The sequence below is a fragment of the Danio aesculapii genome, chromosome 18 (assembly GCF_903798145.1).
Source record: "Danio aesculapii chromosome 18, fDanAes4.1, whole genome shotgun sequence".
NCBI lineage: Eukaryota > Metazoa > Chordata > Actinopteri > Cypriniformes > Danionidae > Danio > Danio aesculapii.
This window is the reverse complement of record NC_079452.1, coordinates 4141729-4166106: the sequence shown is the minus strand read 5'-3', so window position 1 is coordinate 4166106 and position 24378 is coordinate 4141729. Positions and strand designations below refer to the sequence as shown.

General features: G+C 34.9%; 2 protein-coding genes across 5 annotated transcripts; one reads left to right on the top strand and one right to left on the bottom strand.

Annotated features, from left to right (window-relative positions):
- Nucleotides 1–588: 588 nt before the first annotated feature.
- On the bottom strand, nt 589–17315 carry actmap (actin maturation protease). 4 transcript variants are annotated; one of them, XM_056478431.1, is made up of 8 exons: nt 17040–17315; nt 16687–16892; nt 16536–16604; nt 14538–14662; nt 14230–14359; nt 13191–13261; nt 12855–13104; nt 589–7471 (listed from the first exon to the last, which is right to left on the bottom strand). In XM_056478431.1, exons 2-8 carry the CDS (start codon nt 16866–16868, stop codon nt 7402–7404), a joined length of 897 nt encoding a protein of 298 aa, XP_056334406.1. In that variant the 5' UTR covers nt 16869–16892; nt 17040–17315; the 3' UTR covers nt 589–7401. The 4 variants fall into 4 exon arrangements, with proteins under 4 accessions (XP_056334406.1, XP_056334402.1, XP_056334403.1 ...); XM_056478427.1 differs by lacking the exon at nt 589–7471 and having other exon boundaries at nt 10400–13104; nt 17040–17314; XM_056478428.1 differs by lacking the exon at nt 589–7471 and having other exon boundaries at nt 10400–13104; nt 17060–17314.
- A 178-nt stretch (nt 17316–17493) lies between these two features.
- On the top strand, nt 17494–23973 carry snrpa (small nuclear ribonucleoprotein polypeptide A). Its single transcript, XM_056478823.1, has 7 exons — nt 17494–17578; nt 17946–18022; nt 18116–18288; nt 19631–19804; nt 19894–20070; nt 23210–23298; nt 23402–23973. The coding sequence occupies exons 2-7, from the start codon at nt 17950–17952 to the stop codon at nt 23559–23561; spliced, it is 846 nt and encodes a 281-aa protein (XP_056334798.1). The 5' UTR covers nt 17494–17578; nt 17946–17949; the 3' UTR covers nt 23562–23973.
- Nucleotides 23974–24378: the final 405 nt, after the last annotated feature.

Below are 24378 nucleotides of genomic sequence, written 5' to 3'. Positions count from 1 at the left end.
GGAGTTTGCGTTTTTTGCCTGTGTTTGCGTGGGTTTCCTCTGGGTGCTCTGGTTTCCCCCACAGTCCAAAGACATGTGGTACAGGTGAATTAGGTAGGCTAAATTGTCTGTATTGAATTAGTAGGTATGGATGTTTGTAGAAAATCGGCACACTGCCACTTTAGCTCTCAAAAGTCTTTAATGTCACAACATTTCGACTGACATGGTCTTTATCAGGTGCCGGACGACCTGATGAAGACCAGATTTTCTTTGAATCTTGTTCTACAAATGTTTGTTTTTGATCGAGCACCTGCCTTTGAGATTTTCTAGATATGCGCACATTTCTGTTTTTTTGCTTGTGTATGGATGTTTCCTAGAGATGGGTTGCAGCTGGAAGGGCATCCGCTGCGTAAAACATGTGCTGGATAAATTGGCGATTCATTCCGCTCTGGCGACCCCTGATTTATAAAGGGACTAAGTCAAAAAGAAAATGAATGAATGAATTTAACAAATCATATCAATGTATTCTGTCTTTACAGTACATTTAAAAGATCCTGACAAAAGAATAATGGTTTCCCCCAAAAAAATGAAAAAAATAGTCCACAAGTGTTTTCAACATTTACATTTATAAACAGGTCAACATATTAGAATGACTTCTGAACAAATGGCAGATTATTTTCATGTTTCACCCAAAAATGTTTGACTTATCTTGCCCTCTCTTCCAGACAAACATGCACATACAGTATCACAGTCAGTCACACACAGAAAAAGGAATTTATTAAAAAAAAAAAGAATGTTTTTTAAAAGAACATTTTTTTTTAATACTAACAATAGGGCTATCTCTCTCTCTCTCTAATGTATTCAGTTGATTAGCTACTTTAGATGTCGTCATTTAGATGTCATTCTCTGAGTATGCAAGTTTTTATACAGTAGTCAGCATTTGAAATGGATCAAAACCTTTCATCAAAGTTGTCATAAAATTAAAACAACACCCACTCTTGTCCTAAAACTATTTTGAAAACCTTTTTTTTTAATCTTCTTACTACTGTAGTGTGAGTACATGGTGAAGTTGTTTAGACTAAAAATGAATCCTTTGGAGTTTCAAATTGTGGGAAAGATAATCGTTGTGGTGTAATTTGGGCAGAGAAAAAAAGGGTTTCTCGTCCTCTGTTTGATTCATGTCACAGTGTTTACATAATCGATGTCACTGAAAGGTCACTGAGGTGATATTTTGAAAGAATTATACATGAAGTTTTTCTTTAATTGTTTTATTAATGAATAATTTGCCAATTTCGGTTCCTTCGGCTGTGGCGACCTCAAAAATGACGGAAAATGAATGAATGAATTTTCCAAATGTGTGGTTCTGTTTAGAGCCAAATAACACTGAAGTTTGGTTTAACGTTCAAATAAATTTTTTTATTTAATAAATATATTTTAAAAGTTGTGATTGGAGACTTGAGTTTCATTCATTAGTTGAGATAATAGTATGTTTAAAGGATGAGATAATATGGAGCTCATTGACCAGAAGCGTTTTATATAGAAAAGATTGATGGAGGCGAAGCTAGAACTGAACAGCTCATATTTGCATTTGTACTGCTCCCTCTCTCATAACTGCCCAAATCATCTCCATATAAAGGCTCTCAGCTCACAATTCCTTAAGCCTTTGTCACACTTGCCAAATGTTCCAGCAAAGGTATACAGTTAGGTCAATAAATATGTATACATTGACACAATTCTAACATTTTTGGCTCTATACACCAACACAATTGGCACAATTTGAAATAAAACACACAATGTGTGCTTTAACTGCAGATTGTCAGCTTTAATTTGAGGCTATTTACATCCAAATCAGGTGAACACAGTAGGATTTACAACAGTTTGCATATCTGCCTCCCACTTGTTAAGAGTCCAAAAGTCATTGGACAGAATAATAATCGTAGATCAAGCTTTCATTTTTTATTACTTTGTTGCAAATCCTTTGCAGTCGAATACAGCCTGAAGTCTGGAACACATATACATCACCAGATGCCGGGTTTCATTCCTGGTGGTACTCTACCAGGCCTCTACAGCAACTGTCTTCAGTTTCTGCTTGTTTTTGGGGCAGTTTCCCTGTCAGTTTTGCAAGTGAAATGCATACTCAATCGGATCCAGCCCAGGTGATTGACTTGGCCATTGCATAAAATTCCACTTCTTTCCCTTCAAAAACTCTTTGATTGCTTTTGCAGTATGCTCTGGGACATTCTCCATCTGCACTGTGAAGCGCCGTCCAATGAGTTCTGAAACGTTTGGCTTAATATGAGCAAAAAATATTGCCTGAAACACTTCAGAATTCATCCTGCTACTTTTGTCAGCAGTCACATCATCATTAAAAACATGAGAACCAGTTCCATTGACAGCCATACATGGTCACGCCATGTCACCAAGCTTCACTGCTTAAGATCATGAGCAATTCCTTTCCTTCTCCATAATCTTCTCTTCCCATCACACTGGTACAAGTTGATCTTAATCTCATTTGTCCATAGGATGTTGTTCCAGCACTGTGAAGGCTTTTTAAGAACTCTAATCGGGCCTTCCGGTTTTTGAGGCTCACCAATGGTTTACATCTTGGGGTGAACCCTCTGAACTACACTCTGGCGTAGTCATCTCTTGATTGTTGACTGACATACATACAACTACCTCCTGGAGAGTGTTCTTGATCAGGCCAACTGTTGTGAATGGGCGTTTTCTTCACCAGGAAAATAATTCTTTGGTCGTCAACCACAATTGTTTCCGGGTCTTTTGGTGTTGCTGAGCTCTCTGGTGTGTTCCTTCTTTTTAAGAATGTTCCAAACAGTTGTTTTGGCCACTCCTAATGTTTTTGCTATTTCTCTGATGGGTTTGTTTTGTTTTTTAGCCTAATGACAGCTTGCTTGCCTGATAGTGACAGCTCTTTGGATGTCATCTTGAGAGTTGACAGTAACAGATTCTAAATACAAATAGCACACTTGAAATAAACTCTGGACCTTTTATTTGCTCAGTGTAATTGCGATAATGAGGGAATAACACACACCTGGCCATGGGACAGCTTAGAGGCCAATTGTCCAATTACTTTTGGACCCTTAACAAGTAGGAGGCACATATGCAAACTGTTGTAATTCCTACACTGTTCACCTGATTTGGATGTAGACAGTCTGCAGTTAAAGCACGTCTTGTTTGTTTCATTTCAAATCCATTGTGTTGGTGTATAGAGCCACAAATATTAGAATTGTGTAGATGTCCCATTCATGGTCCTAACTGTATGTTTCACACTCAAACCCAATTCAAACACACACACAAAAAAAAAGATTAGCTGGATTTCCAAATATTTTAAGGTAATTGGTTTCAAACAATGTATATGGGCTCAATTTAAACATATTAATTAAAATTACAAAATGTAATTTGATTGTTAAAATACAGCTCATGTAAATTGATTGCCACCAGTTACCTTAAAAAGATTTTGTAAATCTAATGAATGCACAACGAACATCTTTCAGATTTTAATACAAATTTTTTTAAACGTTCAAACAGACGATTTCCATGTTAAGCACAACATTAAGAAGTAATTCCAGACTCTTTTCTCATACCAGTTTTGAATAAATTTTAATATAATACATTTTTATTGCATATTTTTGCTGTAATCGTATTTGTAGATACTTATGATCAATTATATTCATTTATTTTCCTTCGGCTTAATCCTTTTATTCATCAGTAGTCACCTCAGCGAAATGAACCACCAACTTATCCAGTATGTTTTACACAGCAGATACCCTTCCAGCAGCAACCCAGTACTGGGAAGCATCCATAGACACACATACACCATGGCCAATGTAGTTTTAGTCAATTCACCTAGCGCATGTCTTTAGACTTTGGGGGAAACCAGAACACCCGGAGGAAACCCACGCAAACACGGAGAGAACATGCAAACGCCACACAGATATGCCAACTGACCCAGCCAGGACTCAAATCAGTGGCCTTCTTGCGGTGAGGTGACAGTGCTTCCCACTGAGCCACTATGTTGCCCATAATAAATTGTAATTTATTATAAACATGTAACAGTAAATGAGATCATGTGTCTTGTTTATTAGAATATATTTAAGTAATTAATTCAAAATATAACATATTAATTGAATTTTTCGTCTTATTCTTTTAATTCAAAACATCTTAATAAATAAAGCCCTTCAGACTTCTTTTTAAACCATAAAAACCTTACCGGAAATGAATTATTTTATATAATAAAACATTCTTGTATACAAGCAGGAAGTTTTTGAAGTACAGTAATTCGTATTTCAAGTATGCTGCTCACTTCATTTCAGTAAGTGTATTACTGTCAAGTGATGCTTTCCTATGTCATAATTTCCTGTTCAGAAAAGCTCTTCCTCAAGTTGCACAACATTTGACTAGCAGGATGACATCAGAACGGCAAAACACTTTGTCCTGTTACTGAGGGTCATCAGGAAATCACATCTGACCTCATTTGTTTGTCCTGAACCAAACCGAACGTTCGGATTAGTCAAGAGGATTACATCATACTTGTTCTCATGTCAACAAAAGCAGTTATCTATCTGCATGCTCATAAAACCCGAGTCAAAATCATTAAAGTCACTATGAAATTACACATAACTTTTGTAATGGAATATTGCGATGTTTTATTATACATATGCACATAATTATTTGTGTAATGGCCACCTTATTATGGTAACTCTTCTCCTGGTAAACAGTTTTACCATTTGCACTCTTAATTAATTAATTTATTAAATAAATAATAGATAGACATAGAGTTTTACCATTTTTTATCTATTCTGCTATTCTCTGAAACTGGCAGGAGCACTTTTTTTTTTTTTTCCAAAATAAGGCACATGAAATTACATATTTTTAAAACACTTTAAATCCCCCTCCCTACCCCAAAGCATCCAGATTCAGTTATACAGGTAAAGATGTTATCACACATGGGCTAAGATAAAACAATACACTGTATTTAAAACACAAAAATACATATTTACACGTATCAATCCATCGGTAGAGTGGGCGGAATTAGTTACTTGTGGCAATGTTTGGTTTTGTTTCAGAAACTGAATTAACAGATCCCAAATTTTAGTAGTCCTTTAGTTTGCCCCTTATAGGTTATGTTTGTAATGTGACAAATTTCAACTGGTCAATGGTTGGACTCTATAATCTTCCAATAGAATGCCAAGACATGTCAATTATTTTAGTTTGATAACCTGGTAATACCAAACGTACAGGAAACAAACCCTAACCACATATTTCAGGGGTGACTGGAATTGGCTGTGAAAAAATGTATGTTACTTACTGTTAAAATGAAATGCCTTCACATTCCCAGATACAATGAAAGAATGTTCATTTATATAACTGAATCTGGGATGTTTGGGTTGTGACATAAGTGTGACATAAGCAGTAAGTTTGACATGCCCAGTTGTATTGGATTGGTTTAAATCTAGTATTAATTAACACATTTTAGGGTTTAACACATATCTATATATACACATATATAACACACCCTATTCTAAATCTTAAGTCACAATGCAAACCTGCACTCAAAGCATCTTTCTTGGATTCTGATGTTTTATTAGAGCCATTAACAAAATAGCTGTAAAACAATGACATATAAACTGTCATAAGATCCTCATTGCGGGAGCATTTTAGGATAGCTTAGCGTAGATCATTGCATCTGATTAGACCATTAGCATCTCACTTAAAAATTGGTTTCGATAATTTTCGAGTTTAATCGAAAATAATCAATAATCAATAATCATAAGTTTCGATAATTTTCCATGGTTGAGAACCCTCTAATTCAATGATTTATGCAAAGCTAAGCTAAAATGCCAGAGATCGGCTGAATGGATTCAAAAATGACAAAACTCCAGTATTTAACAATAGGGGACTTATAAAAATCTATTTTCAAAGAATTAACTCAAGATAAAACAAGAAAGATTTTCTTCTAAATTTACTTTGACTTGTATTTGATTGCAGACAATAAAACAGAACATTATTTAATGTGTTCCTCATGATTTTGAGCCCAGAAAAGTTGATTGTGCTTCTGGACACTGTTAACATAGGGATTTCTTTTGGCAATACCATTTTAACTGGCATTTGTGGATGCTTTATTTATTTTACAAACTTTTTTTTCTGATTTGGGTTTGTACATAGATTCAAACATGAATGCATTAATGCATGTTGCTCAAATGAATTGTGGATTCAATGTTTTTTTTTGTTTTTTTTTTAATTTTGGAGCACCAATGCAGGTGTCAGTCAGTAAGATTGCATTATACAAATACCCTAGAACAAATAATTGCTTTCCTGCTACAATGGACAATAGAGGGAAATCGAAATCGAGGAAAAGCTTATCACTGCGGTTGATATTCACACAGTTGTGTTGCTTCATTTCCATTCATAAATTCTCTCTCATGGCCTCATGAGATAGTAGTGTGTACATTGGATGTGCAATTCAAATTCTTGGTAAAAGAAGTAGGTTACTAAGGTACTTCTTGTGTACTCAGCTCATAAACAGTTTCACCACATGGTATATAGTAAAGAAGTATCCAATTTCAAATTCACAATAAGTGAGACGAATCCACCCTAAATCAGTAATGTTATACACCCCTATTTTCTCTTTTAACAGCTTGCCAATGACAAATTAATCAAGTGTAGCAAACTGCTGTAAGAATGGGTTTTCTAAACTTAAAAAAATAGCGAGAGATGACACGCAAGCTTTAATAGAATATGTGGAAAAGTTCTTAAGTCCAATCCCAATTATGTTTTATAGCCATTCCCCTACATCTATCCCTTGGCCCTTGAAACAGAGCATGAAGGGGTAGGGAATGGAATGTTTTCAGCCTCCAGTTTCCTCAGGTGTCATACAGAACATATGACTGGTGGATAGTACTGCAAGAAGCACGAAACCTGTAAGTCCTGTGCATTTAAACAGCACTCATATTCATTGACGTTCATTCATTCATAGGTGAAAGTAGGAATGTAGATTGACCAGTAAATCGAGAGCTTTGCCTTTTGTCTCAGCTTCTTCTTTACCACAATTAAAATTATTTATAAGTTGATTAAAAAAAAGTAGAGGGAGTGCCAGTAAGTATTTATTTTATTACTTTACTAGTAAGTATCTATTTTATTACATTCACAACATTGTTTTACAGTCTTGCTAAATGCATGTAAAACAAATGGCAAAAATGTGATATCGGAAGTTCCTTAAACGTTAAATTCTGATACCTGGTGAAAGAATACCCTATCAGAAAAGTCTAGTGGCAGGAAATTTACTTTATTTTTATTAAACACAATTTAGCCACTTTACATTTCTTATTAGGGGTGATGCGGTGGCGCAGTGGGTAGCACAATCGCCTCACAGCAAGAAGGTCACTGGTTCCAGCCTCAGCTGGGTCAGTTGCCATTTCTGTGTGGATGTTCTCCTCGTGTGGGCGTGGGTTTCCCCTGGGTGCTCCGTTTTCCCCTACAAGTCCAAAGACATGAGCCATAGGTGAATTGGGTAAGCTAAATTGGCCGTAGTGCATTTTGAGTGTGTATGGGTGTTTCCCAGTAATGGGTTGCACCTGAAAGGGCATCTGCTGCGTAAAACATGTGCTGGATAAGTTGCCGGTTCATTCCACTGTGGCGACCCCAGATTAATAAAGGGACTTAGCCGAAAAGAAAATGAATTAATGAATACATTTCTTAATAATTCTAATTTGATATGTGATGGGAAACATGAGAAGAGCAAGCAAAGTCAAGATTCAAACCCACACAATGTCCAACGTGTTACTACCGACACCACTGAACTGTTAATCACGTGTTGTGCTTAACATTGTTTGACATTGAAGGGTGGAGCTACTGTTATTTTGCACTTAGTAAAAGCCACTTTATATGATCTTGCCTTATATTTGTACAGGGTTCATCCACAGCCTGCCTGTCAGACATTTCACACTGGATGAAAGATCATCATCTCCAGCTTAACCTCACGAAAACGGAAATGCTTGAAGTTTCTGCCAACCCGATTCTTCACCATAACTTTTCAATCCAGATGGACGGAGCAACCATCACTACATCCAAAATGGTAAAAAGCCTTGGAGTAACAATTGATGACCAACTGAACTTCTCTGACCACATTTCGAGAACTGCTCGATCTTGCAGATTCGCACTCTACAACATCAGAAAGGTCCGACCCTTCCTATCTGAACATACAGCTCAACTCATTGTTCAAGCTCTTGTCCTCTCCAAACTGGACTATTGCAACTCTCTACTAGCCGGGCTTCCAGCTAATTCTATCAAACCTCTTCAGCTGCTTCAGAACGCAGCAGCACGAGTGGTCTTTGATGAACCCAAAAGAGCACATGTCACTCCGCTACTCACCCGTTTGCACTGGCTGCCAGTTGCTGCCCGCATCAAATTCAAAGCTCTGATGTTTGCTTACAAAGTGACCTATAGCTTGGCTCCTTCATATCTGCTCTTACTTCTGCAGATTTATGTGCCCTCCAGAAACTTGCGTTCTGTGAATGAACGTCGCCTCGTTGTTCCATCCCAAAGAGGGAAGAAATCACTTTCCCGAACTCTCACATTCAATCTGCCCAGTTGGTGGAATGAACTCCCTAACTACATCAGAACAGCAGAGTCACTTGCTGTCCTTCAAGAAACGACTAAAAACGCAACTGTTTAGTCTCCACTTTCATTCCTAATCTGCAACTGCCTCTCTGGCTATACCAGTAACTGTGCCCTCTCTCTCTCTCTCCAAAAAAAAAATAAATAAATAAAATAAAAAAAAAATAAATAAAAAAATTTTTTTTTACTAATGCTTTGCTTCTTAGACTTTATACACCTGAAACTTGTCTATAGCACTTGTTCACTGCTGCTCTTATAGTTGTGTGAATTGCTTCCTTGTCCTCATTTGTAAGTCGCTTTGGATAAAAGCGTCTGCTAAATGACTAAATGTAAATGTAAATGTATATTTTTACTACTAAAATTCAATGACTTTTCCATGACTTTCAAGTCAATTTTCATGACCTAATCTTTTATGTAATGTCTACGTTTGGATGTTAAATAATAAGAAAAATTATGCATCTTTAAAGTTATTACAGCACATCATAAAACTTGCAACAATCGATTTAGTTTAAATGAATCTTTATATCTATGTAAACTTTATTTAGATAATATTAATAACACAGCACTAATAAAGAGAGAGCATGTGTTTGGCCATGGACAGAAAAGAAGTTAAGACAAGTAACCTATGTCTAAGTATAGAGATATTTGTTAAACTAAATTCCATGACTTTTCCAAAACTTTGTGGGTTTATCAGTTTTTCCAAAACTTTTCCAGACATGCCATGTCAAAATTCCATGACTTTTCCAGGTTTTTCATGACCGTATGAACCCTGTTTGTAGTAACAGCAGTTCCCAAACATTTTTTGCATTTGAAGTACCTCTCCATTCTGAAATGCAAATCCTCTGCAGTATCCTAATATCTCATCAATTTCCATAGTTCTACCATGGAGACACTGAAGTCTGACAGCTAAAATCTGCTTTGTTATCATTGGAAGGCTACATCAACGGTGTTGTAACGTGTACATCTTGACTCATTCTATGTCCACACTCTATTCTATGACAAACAATAAATAATTGATTAAAACTAGAATACGTGTCAAAAATGTGTTATTATATTTGTCTTTCTTGATTACTTGTGATCATGACTTTAATTTTCTCTCAACATTATAGGCTTGAAAAACTATTGTAAAGTAGTTATTAGTTTTACTGTATTAAATTGAGGATTGATTTTCACAAAGCAGAAAAGATAATAACGCTATTTTCTTTTGGGAGGCAGTAACTATTTATAATGCACTTCAACCTTTGATATTTGGCAGGACATTTATATTCACAAACAACCCTATAACACAAAATGTGTTCTACGTGAAAGAGCATAATAAAGGCAGTTAAACATTTATGTATAGTAGTATACATGTATAATATACTGTATCCTAGTTGTTCATCCAGCTAACCTTTTTATGCAATTTAGGGTCAATGTGTGGATCATTGTCACATGAGATCACATCAAAAGCAAGACAGCAATCCAGTCAATTCCAGACATACAAATTCAAATCTTCACTTATTTTTTTTGTTTCACTTAAAGGTGCAGCATGTATGTTTGACACCCAGTGGTTGAACTAGGTATTGCACACCTGGTTCAAAACAAATGCAAGCGCAGGTTGCCAGATTGACGACAATAACAGCAGTGTGCCTGACTGTCAGGCTGATAAGGCATGTTCTAAATAAAAAGCAATGGTACGTGATGAAAGGAATATTTTACATATGAAAAAAAGTTTTTGTTCTAAACACTTGAAATGTATATTTTAGAAACAGGTGAACAACAGAAAACTGACAATAATCACCTCAGCTACACCTCATGTGCTTTATTCAGTGTTAAATGCTAATAATGTGAGTTTGAATGCCATTTTGCATGATATTTATTGCCATATACTTAAAGCAGCAGCATATTTACCTGAGATCTTGAAAATAAACCTTTTGAAACTGAACTGTGACCAACACATATCAGTGATTCCGCATGTACATTTAATAATGTTAACAAGGTTTAATATGTATTAAATAGATTATGAACCTTACCATCTTGTGAGTGAGTACATATTCTGTGCTTCTGAATGGCTCAATCTGTCGTGTTGCATCTGGTGCAAACAGCCAAACTGCGCATCACTGCAAATCTCATCAAGTAGCGTGTTGTTAGGACACGGGGTTACAATGTAACCTGCTCACCTAATGTTTACGTTCATAATATTTATTTATTGCCACATCAGCAACTAATGTCATAATATTTATATTATTTGCTAATTAATCACCACCTCATGTGGAACTCTTAATCTGCATCTCATTTCGGAGTCTGCTACTGTCCACTGGAGGTCGCGTTTCAGTCGCGGATACATAGTACTTTAAGAGCTTTTCTGACTAAATGAATGAAATGCACGGTTTTCCACCAAAGCAACCCGGGGTGCTGAAATATAATTGGCTAAACTAGCATTGGGTAGATTAAAGGGACCAAAACAAAGACAAACGTTCCGCATGTAACTCACATTCTCAATGTGACTTTATCTTTGTTTTTCAGATAAACAAGACTATGCACGGAGCACTTTAATTTTGAACATATAAAGCATGTATATAATCAGCCCACACGGAATTGCACCCACACTAATCTGCAGAAATGCATTTTTGTTTACCAAACAAGTGATTCCAATTTGATTTGAATTTTAAGCTTTAAATTGAATTAAATATTCTATTTCAGGTCTTAAGTTTTTAGTTATTCATTCCACAAAATGTGCATTTTTTCACAAAATTCTGCACAGAAATAGCAAAAAAAATTAAATAAAACATCTGCAGATTCTATTTTGCTCACCTGATCATCTATCATTCATTAAATCCAAATTCTGCACTTCGCGTTTGCCATATTTCGCTCAATATTGGGTTAAACTATTTGTTTTAGATTTAGGGTTAGGCCGCAATCTGTAATGAGCATCTAAAATAATGAAATTATTAAAGTTTTACAAAAGTAACTTCATTCTGAAGATCTGAAAAGTTCTTATAAATTAGCATTTATTTATTTGGTATGTTCAATTATTTCACAAACACATATTCTTCACCAGAGAAAAAAAAATGCTCAGTTTAGAAGAAAATTTCAGACAGCACTTTTTTTGCATCTGAACTCTTCATCTGAAGAGTTAAATGTCTTTATTGCTTAAGACATGGGACAATTTATTGCATACATGAAAAATATGGATGTTACACTGACTGAAACTGCTGATTTTACAAGGTAACTTTTTTCTTTTTGTTTACAAATTAAGACTTAAAACCAGTCTGTTTAGCTGTGCCTTTACTGAATTAACACTGTGCTACGTCCGACATATTACAGTATGTCTTTCTTTTCTTTTTTTCATTCTTTTTTAACCTGTTTTAACACATTTTAATCTGTTTTTAATAACTTGTTTTAATTTCTTATACTTGTCTCTTTTATTTATGTAAAGCATTTTGAATTGCCACTGTGTATGAAATGTGCTATATAAATAAACTTGCCTTACTGTATTTATCATCAATCATTGTTATTTATGCATTTATATTTGTTGCTCTTTTGTTATTTTTCTTTTTTTTCTTTTGAGTTACATATTAGCTCAATCCCTTGAAATGAGATGCATTTAAGTGTACTGTCTAGCAAGAATGGTATAGGCTGTTATGGTGGTTAAAAATTTATGTAACGTTTACTTGTATACTGAATTTATACTGTAAATTGCTGATGTGAAAATAATAAATATACTGACAAAAAAGTATTAACTCCATTGCTTTCTCTGAATAATTTTGCTGTTATATTTACTGAAATTGCTGATTTAACATTATGATCATAATTCTTTATCTTTACCCGCAGTATTTATTAACAGTTATTGTTAATTATGTATTTGCTTAGTTTATTACACTTTTGTTGTTGTTTTTCTTTATTTTTCTTACCGTTCCACATTACATCATCCAAGTTTTTTGTATTGCAAAAGTGGGGCTGGGGGTTACGATGGTAAAAAATATATATATAAATAAATATTTAAAATAAACATATTTTTACTTTTATTATATTTTTTACCATCGTCGCACATCTGTAATAATAAATACATTAATACAAAAGAAAAACACCATGGCTTCCTCTGTTAATGTTTAGTCATAATCACTCAAACTATAAGGACACCTAGTGGATGAAGACTGAAATGCATTATTGCTCAGTTCCTATTCTGCTCTGTGCCTGTATGAAGCAGAAGCACTTGTCCAGCCAGACCGTCCTGTACACCTCCAGGAGGAAGCACGTACCTCGTCCCATCGCTGGCTCTCTGAGGGTCCATCTCCTTTAGCTGTTTGTTACTCTGCGCTACAGATTCAAACTCCCACAGCTGGTAGCGCAGACTCTTTCCCTGCTTAGCCAGAACAAACACCTCCTCAATGTCATCAATGGGCCACGAGACAGAGGCTTCACTCTGAGCAAGATGAAGCCAGGGAAGAGTGACGTCGGGGGGGGAAAGTTTATAGTCAACACAACCTTCTCTTAAGCCGAGTAAAATACCTGGGGAAAGACAGATGCATCAACACACTGAGGAATGACCTACTTTGTGTATAACTTTGTCAATTGTCTTGATTATGTAGTCTGACCTGAGGCGACTGCCCAGTGGGCTTTGTGACCATTGCGAAGACAGGGTTCATGATTAAAATCCTCGTCATATCTGTGTGAGAGCAGTCAGGGACAAATCTACAGACCATTTGAGTAATTGTGGTTCATTAAATTACGAACGCATCTTATTTTGTAACAATAGTTTGTGAGAAAATGTTTGGATGAAAATGAAAGTGGCAAACGGAAAATAAAATAACATAATTTTAATAAAAAAGGGTACACATGTGTTTGTAAAAATAAGAACACAAGATATAGACTTGTGATGCAATAAAAACATTTTAGAAAACAATGATTTAAAATGAAATATCTGGTAAAAAAATAAATAAATAAATAAAATATATATATTTCCAGTGGTAAAATAATAAATAAATAAATAAATAAATAACATAAAAAAGACCAAAACAAAAAAGAAAAAATATATATAAAAAAAAACTAAAAACAAAACGATTATAATTTAAAAAATGTTTTATAAAATTTTAATTAAATTTATATATTTTATTTTCATTTAGTGGCAAAATTGATAATCTATACGAAGACTATTAATCTATATACATTTAATATTATGTTTTTAACAATAGTGTTTATCTATATCTATCTATCTATCTATCTATCTATCTATCTATCTATCTATCTATCTATCTATCTATCTATCTATCTATATATATATATATATATATATATATATATATATATATATATATATATATATATATATATATATATATATATAAAATGTGTTAACATAAAATTAAATAATACAAAACAATAATAACATTAATACTGTTTGATATTAAATAATATAATAATAATCTTTCTGTTCTGATAGCAATAAACTAAAATATATTAAACAAATAAATCAATAAAATACACAAATATAAACAATAATAATAATAATAATAATAATAATAATAATAATAATAATAATAATAATAATAATAATAATAATAATAATAATAATAAACAAATGTAAAAACATGATGGACCTACATAAAAGATGAAAAATGTAAGCAATAAAGATACGGTATAAGAACGGGCTGCCTGTTAATGAGGTGTTTAAGAATGACAGCAGTGTTTTCTCCCAGCATGCCTCCTGACAACCTCTGAACTCTGCATCCGCACACGTGCTCTGCCAGCTTGGCCATGTCACTGGCTATTTCAAAACAGAAAAGAAAAAATTTAAATATAAACTTTTCAGCTAATTCAAGAGATATTAACATCTTCAAATTACAGAGATAACAACCTATCATTTGATTAAATCATCACTTTAATTAGTAAATGTATGCTGGTTAAATTTAGTACATACGTGACATTTAAAAGTAACTGTTTACCAGAAAACATTTCTCCTTGTTCAGTGTAACCATTGTCTTTTGCCGTCTGGACCAGTGTTTCCAGGAGCAGCATTTTAGGAGGCTGCAGTAAATGAGTCGCCATCCATAAGGCCACAAGACCACATCTGAAGATATTTAGACAAGAGCATTCAAACATCCTCCAGAAGTGCACAGCCAGTTAAACCAACCAATAAAAGACGCATGCCAGTGGACCGCTGTGTTTGGTGGTTCACAGATAGAGCAGCGGACATTTGGAAGGATAGCCATGAGCCTGTATATATTTTATGTTTGGCCAATAAATTTATTTATTTATTCATGTTTCAAAGCACTAACAGCAGCATTGGCTGTGATCATGGAAACATCAGTAATTATTATTCCATTTATAATTTACAATCATAACTGTTTCAAACATGAATTATTATTTTTTAATAACCATGTAGATAACAGCAACACTGATTAAAAAGTCATTTGTTTGGCCCTAAATAAAATAAAACACGTTTACTTTAGTTTTTGCTCATGATTTGTACTGTGAATTTCACCATCAAGTGCGCAGCCAAATCTTTCAAACCATGCTTAAATAAAACAGGTGCCTGCTCTGATGAGCGCTGGTGTAAAGGGAATAATACATTGCTTGTAGCTTTAGCCTAGTTTAGTTTCTTGTAAAAATTCTAGTATAAATATACTTTATTGACCGTATAAAAAAAAAATCAGGTTAAATCTTTCTAGTTTTGCTCAAGCATTCAATTAAAATGCTCTGTATTCAACTAATTCAACTTTATGTATGTTTTTATGTGTTTTATGAGTTTTGAAAAATTAGTTCACCCAAAATCTGCCATTAAATAAGTACCTTCATGTCATTCCAACCCCCAAGATGCATGGTTCACCTTCAGAACATATATTAAATTATTTTAGAGGAGCTCTCTCATCCTCCAAAAACCATCAGCCCGAGATGTTAAAGTCCAGGACCATCTTCCACATCAGATCTGGATGCACGCTTACTACAGGCAATACAACGATTGTCTGTTGTGCTGCCGATTCTAATACTATACATCATACTGCTTGTAGCAAATGTGCACCCTGACTTGATGCAGATGACGACATTGGTGTTTTTACAGGACTTTTTTGCACATAAAAGCATTTTTGGAGCTTTGCATGATAAACCACTTAAGCTTTACAATGTTTTCAACTTTCATTATGGACATTGATGTCTTACTCTCTTTGGATTCAATCTTAATTTTGTATTCTGATGATAAAGAAGGTCTCAGGGGACCTGAAGAACACAATGTTGAGAAACTAATAAAATAATTTTAATTTTAGAGTGAAATAACTCTAAGTGTTGAAATATTAATTTCATATTAACTGTTTACTGTATGAAAATGTGTTTTGCCTGCTGTTTATTTAAGAACAATTGTGTACAAGCTCTTTTCCCCACTTTGAAAGTGGTTTTAAACAATGTTTTTATTGGTCTAAAATGCAGTAATATAATTACAGAATCAATATATTCAGTCACACGTTTAAAAGACCCTTAACATTCATATAATCAATTTTAATAAATGATGGAAAGAGGAACTTAAGAGAACAAACAATGAAATGAACTGGTGTTTAATGACACCACTGTCTTATGTAGAGATGCTTTAGAGCTAAATCAAATGTGTATGTTCATTTGTATACATCACTATCAGTTTAATGTTGATGGTAACTTTACTATACTTAAATATCTCCCACAGTCATCAGATCACAATCCAATAACATGTTTGGTATGTAATAAATAGTACATTAACATCATGGATGTGCAGGGAACAAATATGTAGCAACTGCATGATGATAATATGTTAATATTGACAATATGTAGCACTAGATACTATGATTTGAAACAAAAAAAAATTAAAGGCAGAACTAAAAGGTGTACCTAAACAGTGACCAGTGTGTATCTCTACTTTATATGAGCCATATTTTACTTGCCCACCCAAAAATAAATAATGTTTTTTTTCTACTTACTGTGGACCATCTTGAATGAGTGAGGGCACATAGCTATTAAACAGCAGCCACTGCAGATCCTTGCTAAAACTTAATAGAGAAATACTGCAATGAAATTCTGACTGTACAGAAAAGGTATTTTATACGTATGTAATAGTGATTTGTACTCAACCTGCTTTCTCTCTGTCCTATAATAATGCTGGCCTCTTCATAGTCTCCCTCTACAGCGGTCCTTCCCTCTGCTAAAGCCTGGTAAAGTTTCTTCTTGCTGGACTCTGAGCGCGCCAGTGAAGGAGGTGGAGGAGGTAGAGGAGGAGGAGGTGGAGGTGCTGGTTCATCATTCTCCACTGACATACTACTGCTACAGACGCTTGTACACTGGGGAGGGAATGAGGATAAAATGCATAAGCAACATTTAAGGGTATATTGTGTTTACAAGATAGGGTGTCATGCACGTGCAACTAATAACTACTTAACGATAAAGTTACACCAAAGCGACATTAAAACAGAGTGCTAGTTACATACACATGTAAAATTACACGAACCCACAGCAGCGTCCAGTAAGTTATTTCGCTATCTGCTGGTAACGTTAACTGACTGCGAACTCCAGCAGTCTTGAGTGTTCCCAACTTAGGGAATACCAAATAAGGTCATTATTCCAATGGTCGTAAGTCACGGAAAAAAAACTGTAAATATAGCCATATAATTATTAACATTAACCATAATAAAAAAAAGAGAAGTGTTTAAATTCAACAAAACAAAATGATATGCTCTCGTTCAATATTTGAAGCTGCACTTGATATAGTTCCCTTCCTCAAAACCCGAACAGAAAACAGCGTAACACGACCAATGCACCAATCAGTTCACAGAATGAACTGCCATCCAATGAGAAAGTCGTGTTGGAAGAAGATTTTTTCAAACAACCAGTCGGTGGGCAGCTCGAAAGTCAGTCGTCCAATCAAATCGTTACTAATAAAGGCGGATTTCCAAGCGGAAGTTGCACGCTCTTTTGTGTCTGGGTTTTCAGTCGAATGTGGTAGCTGGTTGGAGCATTTGAAGTAGTTGTGAGTAAATCTATATATAATTTCATGTGTTTTTGTTATGTTAAATGAATGCCTGTTAAGCTGTTGTTATCATCTCAATTACGTGTTGCATTTGGTGATGTAGTGAAACGAGTGTGATAATTCATTATTTCATTAGCTGGCAAGCTATCTCGCTAGCTTAAAACGAGGCAATTCAGCCATTCATAGTTTTATAGTTTCTAAAGTTAACATGTTATTTCGAAAGGATTTGCCCATTCGCAATTCATTTCTAGTGTTACATCTAACTCGTATTAAATACATTGAGGGATGTATTAAACTGTTTTTATTCTAGAAGTTATTGTTTCGTTGAAGGGGCTGTTTTAAGGAAAGCTCGTCATGTTTATTGCAGGATCATGGCGGGCCAGGAGATGAGACTAAACCACACCATTTACATTAACAACTTGAATGAGAAGATCAAAAAAGACGGTACGTTTCATATTTTTTTAAAACCATTTGTGTCATTGTTTTAGCATGTGATTTACGTTGTAACGCTTTCCTCTTTCCCTCCTCTTTTTACAGAGCTGAAAAAGTCATTGTATGCTATATTCTCCCAGTTTGGCCAAATCCTGGACATCCTTGTTTCTCGTACCCTGAAAATGAAGGGTCAGGCATTTGTGATCTTCAAAGAGATCAACAGTGCTTCCAACGCTCTCCGTTCAATGCAGGGCTTTCCTTTTTATGATAAACCCATGGTAAACTTTGATTCATTTGGTTATTAATGATTATTTTTTTCCCCACAGTTTATTTATATATTTTTAACATATCAACCGTGAATTCTGAGACTTGCGCTTACAATTTTAAGAAACATGTAAAAAATACAGTGAGGTAAAATATACCAAATTTCTTTTATTTTATGTTCTTATTTTGTAAACGGTCACAGGCTGATATGTGTTGTTTTTATTATGACATTGTCACAAGATGTCACCATTAAAAAGACAGAGTGCTTAAAGTCCTCAAGAAATCAAAACTAATATGATTTTGTTAGCTCACATTGCCAGTTTTGTGGGGAACAACTCATCTGTGCATGTCATTAATAAAGGAAAGTTGTTTGCCCTTCTAACCCTCCCCAATTGAAATTTGAAAATGCACTTCCTGTTTGTTTTTAGTTTTATTCTCAGATTAAGCGATTTTTGAGGTAATAAGTGTGGTTAACATATTTAATCAAGCTTGTTCAACTGTCAGTTTTGACAACAAACAGAAATGGTGAGCAGGAGTATGTTAGGCTGTAATAACTCTTATAAAATCCCTTTCCCAATCTTTCTGAATGAAACGCCTACTTTGCAACATCCATTCAGTCAGAGGTAGAAAAAACAAGCCACGCCCACCGTTTTTCTCATTTATTATTCTATTTCTCTAGAGACTGCAACACAATACGGAAAAAAATCACAATCGCAGCATCCGATTTATCAGTATGCTTTGTGTTACAGTGTTGGTAATTTATTGTCTGTCTTAGGGCTGGGCTATTTGACAAAATATTGCATATCAAGATAAGTCATCTCTTATCCTGGTAACAGTACCATTATAATGGTACCTTTTCTGTAATTTCAATAAATGAATAGTTTTATATACAATGACCACATAGAAGGGTCTTTTTTTTTTTCTTTCTTTTTTACATTTACTACTAATTTTATACTTCAGAAAGTCTTCTCATTCGTTTGTTTCAGTTTTAAAAATTGCACTCATATAAATTATGAAAGTATTACTGTAAACAATGTATTTCGCAACATCATGATGGAGAACATATGAAATTATAGACTTCATTTTGTTTATACGATATTATTGTCACATTGCACAGCCCTAATCCAGTAGTAGATCTAAATTTTTGTATGACATGAACTCCTGTACCTCTCTTCGCAAGCTAGTTAAAGTCTTGTTTGCATAACACTCATTTAGCATTCCACACAGTAATATTTTGGATGTTAATCTGTAGGTTCAGTTACAAATAACAGCATGAACGTAAATGTATTGTTTTTCTTACAAGTGCGCCAAGTCATCGTGTACTAAAATACCTTTTAAAATTGAATCTGTTCACAGCGTATTCAGTATTCGAAGCATGACTCTGATATAATTGCAAAAATGAAAGGAACATTTGTGGAGCGAGACCGTAAGAAGGAGAAGAAGAAGCCTAAAGTCCCCGAAGCCGGTGCTGGGAAGAAGGGGGGTTCTGGTGCCACCCCTGCTATGGCTGGAGTACCTGCTGCTATGCCTGTTAGTAGATTTGGAGTTTTAGTGAATTTATATGATGGCTTGTTTTTAAAGCTGTTAATAATTTAGTGTTTTGTTTTTTTCACTTGCAGGGAATGCCACCTATGAGTCAAGGTCCTCGCATGATGCCAATGCCTGGCCAGCCTCCCTACATGCCGCCTCCTGGTATGATGCCTCCACCGAACATGGCACCCGGACAGATGCCCCCAGGTGCCATGCCACCAGGAGGCATGATGCCAGGACAAATGCCCGGTCAGATGCCACAGCAGGTATGTGATACTAGACAAAATTTGATCAGATTTTTTTGTACTGTATTATTAAAGCTCAACATATATTTTACATTTTCAGCAGTAGCTTCTGAAAACAATAACTTATGATGTTTTTTGTGATTGTTCTGTTTCCGTAATGAATAACTGCCTTTATAAAAGTGTTATTGCATCATTTACCTCTCTCGATTTGTTTAAAAACGAATCAGTTCAAGAACAAAATGCTGGCTGGACATTAGGGTTGCACCGATACCATTTTTTAAAATGGATCTGATCGTGATAGCCAAAATTGTGAGTATCGACCGATACAGTTCTGATCCCAATACTTTTTAAAATATTTTTTTTATTATTATTTTTTAACATTATACAGTTTCTATAGCTCTGGTGTTTTTTTTTATTTTTTTTAACTCAAATAATATATCTTTTTTCAGTAAAAATAACATGCCTATGTGCCATCTGTCATATACAGTAGGCCTAATCTAAACATGATGCTTGTTAAATCTAAACATGATGCTTGTTAAACTATGGGCCACATTATTTGAGAATTCATTATGACATTGACATGATCTGTCGTGGTCCAGCTTATGTTTACTTTTTAAATATTAAGATTTTTTTTTGAAATCTGTAATAGGCTACCCTAATCTATGGTAAAATAACCAGCCTTTTAGCAAAGCCTGATATTTTCCTGCAGGTTTGACGCAGACTAAACTTAACCGTCTGAGGCCAGTTTTACTTAATAAATTCCCTCGCCACATTTGGGATGGAGAAACTGAAAGCATGTCTGAATTTCTTCAGACAAAAAATATTTAATCGTTTCAAAACTAATTTCGTTTGCTATAATTTGTTTATTTTAATGTATTTTTGTTGGTCAAAATAAAAAGGAATATTTGAGGTGAAGTTCAAAACAAGGTCCGCTTAGGCCTATGCTTCAGCGCACAACTGACAAACGTGTGTAATATATTAATTATTAATATATATAAAATTACAGTGATATATTCACAATTGCAGAGTAGCCTACATTAGGCTAAATAATTTTCTGTTAATGATAATCCATATGTGCTGGGCCATCAGTTTCACTTTATTAATTTAATCTACTACTTTGACCACATTGAGCCAGGCTTTACAAACTATTTGCACCGCTTGAAGTATTCCCCTCGGAAGAATATCGTAAATTCAGTCGGAGGGATGAGGGAACAGAAACTTATTGTAAGAATAATCTTATGGAGCGGCGCATGTCACGTCTGCGCAGCTGGTGCCTGAATGAAGCACTTGCATCACTGACACAGTGCGCAGCCCTCTGGTATACGGACACTTCTACAGCAGGGGAGAAATTAGTGTTGAGGAACTGTCCAATGTATTATTGAGCCTATTTCAGGTAGGCCTACTTTGTGTGTGAAGAACAGGTAATCACCCTCTCTACTCCAGTGTTGTAAATGCGATCTGCTGGTCTAACAGACAGAGCGCAACATGATTTTAAAACAGCAATGATCTCCATGTTGCAGGTCAAAATGAACCCTTTTAATGCAAAACTAAATGCATTTCTCCACTGATTACTCGTATTTCCAGGAACAATTAGTCTTGGAGAGAGTGTTTCAAATCAAAATCAAATCACTTTTATTGTCACATCATCAGCAGCACGTATGTGTTTATGTTATCATGAACGCGACACGCAGTTTGAATTGTGAATGATTGACCGGTGCAGCGACAGGTAGCACTGAACTGAACATGAATTTAACCACTTGAATAATCATCTGTCCTTTACATTAAACTATAAAATGGCTTCAAAACATTTTGGACATAGAAGGCCTACATGACAACTTTCTAGTGCCTTTTAATAGGCTACCTTCATGGCTTTTGTTGTCTTATAAATTACACAGAATATAGTGCCTTGCAAGATCGGATTTGGATCGGTACCAGCTGGCCGATACCCGATCCAACAAAAATATGCGTTATCGAACCAATATCCGATCCAAGTATTGGGATCTGTTCATCCCTACTGGGCATTGGCAGAACTGTACTTTTTAATGTGTGAATACTTTACTCTAACTACATTTTAATAGTAACAAAGCACTGTCGCATTTTACTTTAAGTTCCTAGAACTATTTGCAATATTTTAAGGTTGTCAAGAGCGCCAATTTTTCTATTAGTCAGTTCTGAAATGTAAAAGAAGAGTATGATATGAGACACTACCAGCATTTTCAGCTTGCAATTTAAGGGTTTTTGAAAACTGCTGTGATTGGATACAATGATCTTTGTCAGGCTTTTCACTGAATGATTGTGCTTGGACACTGGAACATTTGATGGCCACATTAAATAGCCAATTCATGAAAGATCACTTTTAAATCTGCTCATTGACCCATTGTCTGATTAATGGCTTTCAAATGCTGGCTTTTCAGTGTATGCGTAATTGCTCTGTGAAGAGCCTGAGGTGAAAAGTCATATCTAGAATGTGAACTCAATAGTCATCAGCTGTGTTTAAGCAAAGTTCACTCAAAAATGAAAATTTTGTAAAATACTCTGTGTTCCACCATTCAGACCTTTGTCCATCTTCAGATCACAAAGGAAGATATTTTAGATGGAATCCAAGAGCTCTCTCATCCTCTATAGACCGCAACAGACCAGAGACGTTCAAAGTCCAGATATAAAGCTAAAAACACAACCAAATTTTTCCTTGTGACTTCGGTAGTTCAACTGTAGTCGCATTAAGTTCCAAGAACACATTTCTGTGCCACAGAACTGTAGAAATGTTGTTTGAGCATGAGAGAGAGCACTCGGATTTCATCTAAAATATGTTAATTTGTGTTCAAAAGACAATTGAAGGCGAGTCATTAATAAAATAATTTTTATTTTTGGTTAAACAATTATTATTTATTGGGAAATTAATGTTTTTAAATTTTCAGTAATGATGGGTAACAAAGTTAGTGCTTATGACAATCTGGCAATCCATCTGCCTCATGGATAATTACTGTTTCTAAAACTTTTCTGAAAGACCGACTTATTGTCAACACACACTTCAAATGATGATGAATGCTGTAGATGGTATCATTGAGAAACTTTTACTTTGAAATCTGTGCAGACATCACATTTATGCAAGATAAGTTGGAATGTTACCAGACCCTAACATTTGTTACGTTGCTTGTAGGTGTCAGAAAACCCTCCCAACCACATCCTGTTCCTCACCAATCTCCCAGAGGAGACCAACGAGCTCATGTTGTCCATGTTGTTCAACCAGTGAGTATTTGCTACTTGTTCACTGAGGGGGCTTGTAGCATTCCAGATCATTTAAAAGATATATTTTATATGGTTTGCTAATTTCTTTCTTTTTTAAATATAGGTTCCCTGGATTCAAGGAAGTTCGTCTTGTCCCTGGTCGTCACGATATCGCCTTTGTGGAGTTTGATAATGAGGTGCAGGCCGGAGCAGCCAGAGAAGCTTTGCAAGGCTTTAAGATCACACAGAGCAATGCTATGAAAATCTCTTTCGCAAAGAAATAACTCCACTCCTCCTGCTGCTTACACGCGTTTAGAAATGACAGACCCTTTCAGCACAGATCAGGGGAGTTAATGGCTGATCTAATATACCATTCAAAGGAAGAAAAAAAAGTCTAGAGATTAAATCCGTTTTTATTTGGCCTATGTTAGTAAGATTTGTACTACACAATACAAGGTAAGGAGTGAATAGGAATGTTAATTTCATTTTACACCAATACTTCCTCCCTGTCATCTTTTATCTGTCTCAGATGATCGACTGCAAGTATACAAAAGATGATTTTGTAAGTATGCAGGTTTTGTTTTGTTTTTTTAAATCCATTTATGTCTTCAAAAGCATTGCACCCAGAGTCTGGTATGCAGACACTGAACCTGGAGCTTTGTTGTTTTTATTAAAGCATGTTGTTTTAAATACTGACTTCTCTCTTGTTTTCTTTGATATGGGTTTATTTCAGTGTGATTACTGGTTTATTTATCTCCAACTGGCACAGAGCCCCACAATTGTCTGTTGTGGGATACATCACTGTTTAAAAGTTTGGGTCAGGAAGTGTATTTTTTGGATATTAAAGAAATGAGCTTTTATTCAACAGGGTCACATTGACAGAATATTGTCGTATGCGGTTGTTTTTGGAATATTTTATGTCATTGCAGCACACAACATTTGAACATTGAAAATTCTGCATTTCCGTCACAGAAATGCATTTAATAAAAAAAAAACAAATGTATTACTGTAAATGCTTATTTAACATTTAACTTCTGTTGCAACTTATTTTGCACATCAGCTATTTTGCACATCATTCAAAAGTATATTCACCCTAAACCT

What these genes read in the sequence shown, in the direction of transcription:
- actmap (XM_056478427.1), bottom strand. Translation starts at nt 16,868, where the DNA reads ATGTCAGTGGAGAATGATGAACCAGCACCTCCACCTCCTCCTCCTCTA. An exon ending in ACAAGGAGAAATGTTTTCTG is followed by an intron (nt 14,360 to 14,537) that starts GTAAACAGTTAC and finishes GTTTTGAAATAG; the next exon opens with CCAGTGACATGGCCAAGCTG. An exon ending in CCACTGGGCAGTCGCCTCAG is followed by an intron (nt 13,105 to 13,190) that starts GTCAGACTACAT and finishes GTCTTTCCCCAG; the next exon opens with GTATTTTACTCGGCTTAAGA.
- snrpa (XM_056478823.1), top strand. Translation starts at nt 17,950, where the DNA reads ATGGCGGGCCAGGAGATGAGACTAAACCACACCATTTACATTAACAAC. An exon ending in TGAGAAGATCAAAAAAGACG is followed by an intron (nt 18,023 to 18,115) that starts GTACGTTTCATA and finishes CTCTTTTTACAG; the next exon opens with AGCTGAAAAAGTCATTGTAT. An exon ending in TTGTCCATGTTGTTCAACCA is followed by an intron (nt 23,299 to 23,401) that starts GTGAGTATTTGC and finishes TTTTAAATATAG; the next exon opens with GTTCCCTGGATTCAAGGAAG.